The sequence below is a fragment of the Dipteris shenzhenensis genome, chromosome 10 (genome assembly GCF_047967505.1).
Source record: "Dipteris shenzhenensis isolate YYH24624 ecotype China chromosome 10, Dip_SZ_1.0, whole genome shotgun sequence".
In the NCBI taxonomy this organism is placed as follows: domain Eukaryota; kingdom Viridiplantae; phylum Streptophyta; class Polypodiopsida; order Gleicheniales; family Dipteridaceae; genus Dipteris; species Dipteris shenzhenensis.
The window spans coordinates 18,512,183-18,520,779 of record NC_141605.1 but is presented as its reverse complement, the minus strand read 5'-3'; the positions used below and the strand labels follow the sequence as shown (position 1 = coordinate 18,520,779).

Genomic DNA, 8,597 nt, shown 5'->3' with positions numbered 1-8,597 from the left:
GGTAGAAAGAGCTAAAGGCTTAGGGGCAGTTTCCACTGTGCTCGGGTGCTTGGGCACTCCCGTGGTAGGTGGAGATAGGGTGTCCAAAGTGGCACCCTGCATTTCAGGAAAACACGCAAGTGAGAGCCGAGGATGTGGAGTCTGTCAAGGGTCTATCGTTGCATACGTGGAAGGAGATGGATGCGCCAGCTGTTTTTTCACACGTGATAGGTCATTTGCGCATTCGAATGCTGAAACGACCTTCCCAAACCGGAGCGCTCTAGGCCACCGTCGTCATTTTTGACCATCACTCTCTGAGCTGAACCGCACCCATCCGGGCTGTGGAAAGAGCCCTAATAAGATGGGGGATGCTGTGCCACGTGTCGGGTGAGCATTGGCGAGCAACAAACTCTTTGGAAATCCTTCTAGGCTCTTCTTCTCTCCTTCTGCTTCATCTCCATCACCCTTCGTCTGCTCAATTCGTCTGCTCTTCGTCTGCTCTCTGCTCTTCGTCTCCTGTGCAGCGATGGACGATTCTTCATCTCCGCCTGCTTCCCCGTATCGCTCAATGGAGGAGCATCTGAACAATATTCGCCGTCACCAGCCTTATTCCCTCCGTTTCGGGCCTCCTCCTCAGCTTCCTCCCCCACCACCTTCTCCTCCTCCTCTCGGGCCTCCTCCTCAGCTTCCTCCCCCACCACCTTCTCCTCCTCCTCCTCCTCCTCCTCCGTACCTTCTGTTTATCAAGCCTGCAGGAGGTGTCTGCTCGTGCCGAAATTTCTTGTTGCTGCTGCTGCCGACGTGCATGCATGATTCTCACGAGCTTGTCCTTCCTCCGCAGGTCGCTCCCCTCCTCTTTTGTTTCTTAATCATTTGGATCCCCTTCTATAGAGCCTTTCTTTAAGTCTTAAAATCCCCGATCCCTACTTGAACCTTTTGAAAATGTTATCTACAGGTAATTCCAGACGTCGTCCAGCTTGGATCACACCGCTCCCCTCCTCTTTTGTTTCTTAATCTTTTGGATCTCCTTCTATAGAGCCTTGCTTTAAGTCTTAAAATCCCCGATCCCTACGTGAACCTTTTGAAAATGTTATTTACAGGTAATTCCAGACGTCGTCAAGCTTGGATCGCAGACAAGGATCTTCTGGTGAGCATTCTCAGACGTCACGGTTTCGACTTTCAAATGCAAGAGGGAACCGACAGCTTTGTTTTGAAACAAGGGCCATACGTCAGCAGACACAGCTTCACTTGGGAGACACTGCTTTCCCCATACACAGAAGAGGCCGAAGTTTCTGAATTTTTGCAAGCCATAGAGGCATTTGAAAAGCTCCTACAGACCTCGACTCTTATCGAGAATAAAATAGTTAGCAAAAAACGTTCTAAACCATGCATCTCGCTGTAATTTGGCTTCTTTTTCATTAATGAAATTGCCTTCCAAGTCTTACTGATTCTTTTTGGGAAGAAACAAAGACTTCCTCTAACTAGCATTAGCTCCTGATAAGCGCGGATCGATAGGGGGGCTATGAGACAAAAAAATCCATTAGAAGGGAGCGGGGATCTTGGAGGAGCTTGTACGCGTCACGGATCAGCAGCAGCAGGTGGCACCTCAATTCCAAGCTACCACTCCAAGCCACAAAGCCTCGGTTCAACTCGCCATGGGTTCAGCTTGTAGCAGCGCCCCTCATTCCGCATTTATAATAATCTGCTTTCGGAAGCACATAAAAAAGAGTATACCCTTCATCTTGCAGCAATCGTCTTGCTTCGTGAATGCACGTCTTGCTTCATGTACATTTACAGAACGCACCTGCAGGTTTGCACCTTAGCGCTAAAATGTCCCCAGCCAAAGCCCGTTATATTCTGTGCTATCTTGTTACGTTGCTCCTGAGTAAGGTTTGTCGCTTCACCCTCCAATCTTCTTCGGCTGCGTTCAACTTAATCGTAATGTCGTTTGAATTCCGGTACATAAAACGATTGCATAAATAAAACATAATAAAACAGAGATCGGAGTTCTGGGAAGGAGGGGAGAGAGGATTGTGATGGCGGATGACAAATTGTTGTGGGAAGGGGCACAGGGAGATGGACGAGGGAAGAGGTGGTTGGAGCTGGACGGAGCAAGCAAGCGAGGCGGTTTTCCTGAGCGGTGGGGGATGAGCGATGCGAGGCGGAGGGGAGGGTGCGCTGAGCGGAGGGCCGTGGGGTGGAGGGAAGCAGAGTTAGATTAACGAGGGCGGTGGGAGAGTTAGATTAGGGGGTTTGGTTAGATTAGATGAAGGGGCTTAACGAGGGGGCTAATTAGATGATGGAAAATATATATTTGGCTGAATCTTTCAAATCTTTAAAATTTTGTAAATCTAATGCATTTTATGAATGCAACACTAATGCATTCATAAAATTACAAACCCATTGGAACAAATCCCGTGGAAATCTCATGGTTGAATGCGGAGATCAAGATTTTTCTAGGTTGAGTGACCCAATATGTAATATGTATATGTATACATAGGATGGGTGCCGGCGTTCAATGTGTTAAGCACATGCACTTAGCAGTTCTTTGTCCTGCAAGTATATGCACCTGTGCACCTTGTTCAATTGTGCAGCTTGACTGCTTGCAGTTTTGCACTCGACTCGAGCAACAGATCGGTATTTAAGGGTCTTGTTTTGAATCAAAGGTTGCAACATGTCCTACGTTGATTGGGCTATTAGGGGCGAAGATATTTGCTGATTAGGAATGTGCACGTGGTCCTTCTGAGCAACTACATAAACAACGCAGAAGGTCGATGATAACTTCTCTAGTATGTGCATCATAACTGTAAAGTTCTGAATGCTAAACCAAACCACAGCTGCTCAGCTACTCAACTGAGCAGCTTCGTATGCAAAGGATATCATTGTCCCTTTAATAAATAGCTAAACCTGAATAGACAAAGATCAAACATCCATAGAAATCATGAATGACCTTGTTGGAGCAAGATTAAGAGTGTAGCTTGTAAGCTACATAGCTATCTTGGTTGCATGGACATTGACTCAATTAACCCTTCATATTTGTGGCTAGTAGCCACCACTCTTGTTTCCTCTATCATGGTGACCTCTTGAACCTTGTCCAAACACCTTCATTAGATGCTTAATGATTGTATGTGTGCAGAGACAATCTAGCTCTCTAGCTACCATTGCCATGTCATTTTAGAGCTCGTTTTGGCTCCAAGGGTCTCCTATTCAAAGTGTAATCATACATGTTTTAGCTTGAGTGGTACACTACGACTCTCAAATCATTAGTGACAAATTGATTATCAAATACGCGTGGCTGGTAATTAACTGCCAGCCTGGTGGGTCTTAGCCGCCACCACAGACTTGGCTGGGAATCTTAGATGCCACCATCTCTAATCACTCATTACCATGCAAGGTAGTGCTTGCTTCTTGAAGTAATCAAAATTTGGGCCGCGTCCTCCGTGGTGGCTCTAACCTTGACAGTGTAATCGGGCTACAAACTTAAGCTTCTGCTATTCCATTCCCTTAACTGTTTCGTCTTCTATCCCTCTTGACCATTTCTTTCTCCCTTTCTGCAAACTCAAGCCTCCACTATTCCCTCGGGGGGGTCACTATGTATAAACCCTCTATACCACGTGCGTTCAAGGCATATTTCTAAAATCCCTTATCTGTGTAAAATTTTCATTAATAAAATGTACCCCTTTTCTATACAAATCTGTAAATTTTTTCCAAAACTATTTTAAATAGTCCCTTATGTATATTTATTTCTGTAAATTTTACAAATAAAAAATATCCTTTTGTTGAACTCACGTGATAGGGTTACATATGATGAGTGACCCCCCCGAGACTATTCCATTTTCTTCATGTTTCATCTTCTATCCCTCTCGACCATTTCTATCTCCCTTGCACTCTTCCTGCAACTTGTATCCCCTCTCGTAATGGACCCTGGACAATCTGGGAGCTCCTCACACAATCTTTTGTCCCCCTCTGTAGCACAGTGTGAGAATCTCTCCTCCTGATCTTGAAATCGTGGCATATGGGAGCTCCTCTCTCGCTCTTCAAAAGCCCAATTTCGATGCTCTCAAAAACTTGACCAGGTTGGTACAGGAGGTAAACATGGAGGGGCAACTAGTCTATCAAGAGATTACCATCATTGAAAGCGTGATTGAAAATGTGCTAGGCATTTGTGGAGGCAATTTGCAAGAACACTTCTTCGAGAAGCAATGGAAGAGACATGATATTCTAGATGTATACCCCAATGCTCAAATTAGTAAAGATGGTGGAGTCAAGCTTTCTAGCTTACCAATAGACCTCCAAGATGTGCTAAAGAATACCATTCACTTCTTACCAATAGACCTCCAAGATGTGCTAAAGAATACCATTCACTTCTGGCAAGTTCAAGCAGCAGTAGAGCAACTTAAAGCATGCGTTGTATCTTTCTCAAGGGAGATCTTCAAGAGTGTGATAACCAACCTGAAGAATTTTGTGGATGGCAAATCCCAATTGTGATCTCAGTCCACTTGAGTTGCAATGCACCTGATGGCATTGTTGGGATATCTCAAGTTGTATGCCTCAGGCACACCTTATGTTTCTATGTGTGAGTGCTAGAGGCACAGTTAGGTGCCCACAAGCACAATTAGGTGGTGGAAGAGCCACATAGGATAATTGAGAGAATCTAGGAGCAGATTGAGGAGATGATTGTGGAGCTCTGAAGTCATCAGTGATGTCAGTGAGCATGTATGAGGTGCCTACTTAAGGACCTCACTCTTCTTCATTCTACAAGCAAGTAATACAAGTATTCTGAGTTTGTGTCCACTCTTTGCTTTCCTTTCAGCTTTTCAACATGGTATCAGAGCCCTTTGATCCCCCTTGAGCCCCATCATCATCTTCTTCTTCATCTTCTTCTTCCCCATCTTCCTCCTTCTTCCCAAAATCTTAGAGAGCTTGGTTCTACACCTACAAACGACCATTGCCCAAACCCTCTGAGCTGGAAACTCCTCTAGTATGGGCAAACTTCCACGTGCAAGCAATTGAAGAAAAAACATCTGTGGTGGCTGCCATTCTCGAAACAACGAATTTCTTCTGTTGCTCAATACTCCCTACCTGCTTCACCATTGCTTGAGCCCTCTTAGGAGTAGATGGGCGACCTCAAGACGAAGATTTTGAGCCATTTTTTAGGTCATTTGGTTTAGTAACGAGGGAGAAATCGTCAAAACTCAGTTTCAGCCTGTAGTAACTCTCCCGGGCAAAAGTGCGCACCATTTTGTCCAACCTCTGTGCTGGACCCTCTCTGGTATATGAGCTTTCTTTTGCTTTAGAAAGCCCTCTTTTCCTTGCTTTGAAGAGTGAGCTACAAGCCCTCCAAGTTCAGCTTTTTAGTTTTGACAGTTTTGGACAAGTTTTTGAATATGATGCTACATAAAATGCTACTCTAGCATTTCTGGTTTTTTGGAGCTTTCAATAACTTCAGTACAAGTGTGGCTTCAGTTTTGTTTTGAATTACTAGACCTGGTTTTGATTGGAAAGTATTCATTTTAGCCACTTCTATGAAGCAGGTAAGTGAAAGCATCATTGTTTAAAATTTGGTCACAAGACTTTGCTACATTAAATGCTTATATTTTGAAGCATTTCAGTTGTTATTCTAAGCCCTGTAAGAGAGAAGACACTACCCAATACCTGGGTTAGAGCCTCTCATGGCTTGCTTATGCAAAATATGTGAAAAGCCAAAACATAAAGCAATGTCTTGTTATGCTACAAAGGATGAAAATGTCAACTTGACTTCCTTGTTGAAGATTGCCAAAACAATGGTTGCCAAAAAGGAAGCAACTACAAAGCTAGAGATCTACCCTCTCATGGCACTTTTATTGGACTCCAAGTACAAGAAAAAGATGAAGGTCAGATACCTAAGATATGCTTCTCTACACAACTATGGAGATGACAAGATAATTGTTCTCTTGAAGGATATGATTTTCAGATCCACATGTTCTATCATAGTACCATCTTATAAGGCACTAGACACTGCCCATGTGGTAAGACCTTGCCTTGACATGGATATTTTGCCTCCACAAGATGAGGCATCCCATGAAGATTATGCATTTTAAATCATCTCTATGTATGCTCCAGATCTCTCTTTTTATGTCGAGGTACTCAGCCTGGATAGTCCTCCAAAATGAATGAAATAAACTATTGTGTTTTGTAAACACCTCTGGTCACCTTATGATGTAGGCCATGTGTATGTTTTGCTCCATGGTACCTCCTGCAGACATTGTGTGCATGTACATGCAGGGGAGATAACCATTGGAAGGTCTTTTTGTATCCCTTTTTGTTTACCTTACACCCAAGGGAACCCTTGCTAGCATGAGAACCTAGCCATAGATTAATCCTTGACCACCATGAGATGGCATGAGAAACTATGAGACTAGATGTATCCTTGACATAGCCTGAGGCATTCCCTTGAGGGGGGGTTTGTTGGGATAGCTCAAGGTGTATGCCTCAGGTGCACCTTATGTTTCTATGTGTGAGTGCTAGAGGCACAGTTAGGTGCCCACAAGCACAGTTAGGTGTCCACTCTTTGCTTTCCTTCAGCTTTCCAACAGGCATCTACCCTCAAAGGCATTTTGGAGCAATACGATAAGAAGATGTCTTAGAAGGTGACTTTTCTACAAGAGAAAGCCACCAATGTAGCAAAGGCAATGCAACTTGAAAAAATTCTTAGGGAAGGTGCATAAGCCAAGGTAGAGGAGGCACAAGCAAGGGCCTTATAGGCACAAGAGCAAGCTGAGGCCGCTGTAAAAATGGTCTACATGGAAAGGCATAGAAGAAAAGAAATAGAGAAGCACATCAACAAGCTCTGAGATAGTAGGCTTGAAGAATTGAGAAGTGATGGGGACATCGGGGACAAGGAGCTAGCAATGATGCAAAAGGAGCTATAAAATAAGAGAGCCAAAAAGGAGGGTATTTACAAATAGCTCTGCAACATGCAAAATGCATTGAACATTGAAAAAGACTAGATGATGGACGAGCTGAAAAGGGAGAATGCAAAAACCAAAAAGGTGATGCAAGAACTGCGAGAGAGCTTCAAGGCTAGGAAGGATGGGACAGAAAGCAGCCAGGGTGGATAAGACAATGAGGCAACTCTCGAGGCCAATAAGGATGTAGAGAGCAGCCATGGTGGAGCAAGTTGCAATAGCCACGATGGAGCAAGTTGTAGCAGCCACGCTGATTGTTGTTTTTTTGAAACACTATTGGAAGTTCAAAGAGTAAGCTACAAGACCTTGCAACAAGATACAATAGGGATGTGCATGAGCTTGCCATGGATTTTGAAAATTTTGGAAAGTAATCCGTCGTCCTAAGAGATTTTCAAACTAGAATGGAAGTCTGGAAACGACCCATGTTGATGTTTTTGAGCAACTTAAGTAGGTTCAATAGATGCTGAGGGATTAAGATGAAGCTGTTGCACAGAGTGAGGAAAGAGTGGAGGAGAGGAAGGAGAACATCTGCAACCTTAGGATGAGGGAGGAAGGAATCAAGAAGAAACTTTGTTATTTACAGAGCAAGACTGTAGTATTGACGATTGAAATAGTTAAATCAGATGCCTATCCTTCTATGCAACAGGGCCCGAAATGCATGGTCTGCCATACCCCCATCATAGATGATTGCATGTTCCAATGGCCTGTGTGCTACCACCCTATGCACATTTTTTGCTTTGGGGTGATTGTGCATGCAAGATCGCTATGTAGAGAATGCCATTTGCCATTTCCTAGGTAATGGATAGATCAAATGTGCCTGCCTCCTGCTATAAGTATCTATGACAAGAAAGTAGATCCTATAGCTCAATTTGCCATTTGGGCAAAAAATGCAAAAGAGTAACTCAAATTGAAGAAGGCCAAGAGTGAACCTGACTGCGAGGAAAAGGATCCTGAAGGTAGAAACCAATCTCCTTTAGGAAAGGAGCAAGAAGGGTCAAAAGCTCAGAACCAAGAAGCTCAAATCAAGGAAAGAGGAAGCAACATGAAGGGAGGGGTTAGGCCCCTGAAGGAGGGAACTAGTGCCATTCTAGAAAGGAGAGACCACCGCCCATGTTCTTGGCATAATAATGAGATGCAATCTATCATTTTGAACACTGCCGCAACACAGTCTCTAACATGACCACCTGTCATCGTGCAGTCTTTTTCCACAACTTTGCCCATGCAAATCATAGGTTGTCTTGGAGAGACCACCGTGCTGGTTTTGGGAATAATAATGAGATGCAATCTATCATTGTGAGCATTGCCTCAGCACATTCTTTGTCCTGACGGCCTGTCATCATCCATGATTCAAGGTTGTCTTAGAGAGACCACTACGTTGGTTCTTGGAGTGATAGTTCTGTTACCTATTTTAACATATTATAGGAGGAAGTCTATGACGACCAGTGCGCTAGCAACATAATGAGATCTATGATAGCCACCACGCTGTGATGGCTCTGTTACCCATTTTAACATATTATAGGAGGAAGTCTATGACGACCAGTGCGCTAGCAACATAATGAGATCTATGATAGCCACCACGCTGGTTCTTGGAGTTATATATTTAAGTACCAAGGAAAATGTATTTCCTTGTGCAACCAAGCAAAATCCATTTGATGATATGTCCCTTGAGGG

At 43.9% G+C, this 8,597-nt stretch overlaps 1 protein-coding gene across 1 annotated transcript; it reads left to right on the top strand.

Moving 5' to 3' along the window:
* Positions 1-459: 459 nt before the first annotated feature.
* LOC147897509 (uncharacterized) lies at positions 460-1,181 on the top strand. Its single transcript, XM_087379968.1, has 2 exons — positions 460-820; positions 1,080-1,181. Exons 1-2 carry the CDS (start codon positions 506-508, stop codon positions 1,128-1,130), a joined length of 366 nt encoding a protein of 121 aa, XP_087236094.1. The 5' UTR covers positions 460-505; the 3' UTR covers positions 1,131-1,181.
* The last annotated feature ends 7,416 nt before the right edge of the window (positions 1,182-8,597 follow it).

Bases quoted from the DNA above. Each gene is read 5' to 3' on its own strand.
- LOC147897509 (XM_087379968.1), top strand. From the start codon at position 506: ATGGACGATTCTTCATCTCCGCCTGCTTCCCCGTATCGCTCAATGGAG. The intron at 821-1,079 runs GTCGCTCCCCTC...TGTTATTTACAG, and splicing joins AGCTTGTCCTTCCTCCGCAG to GTAATTCCAGACGTCGTCAA.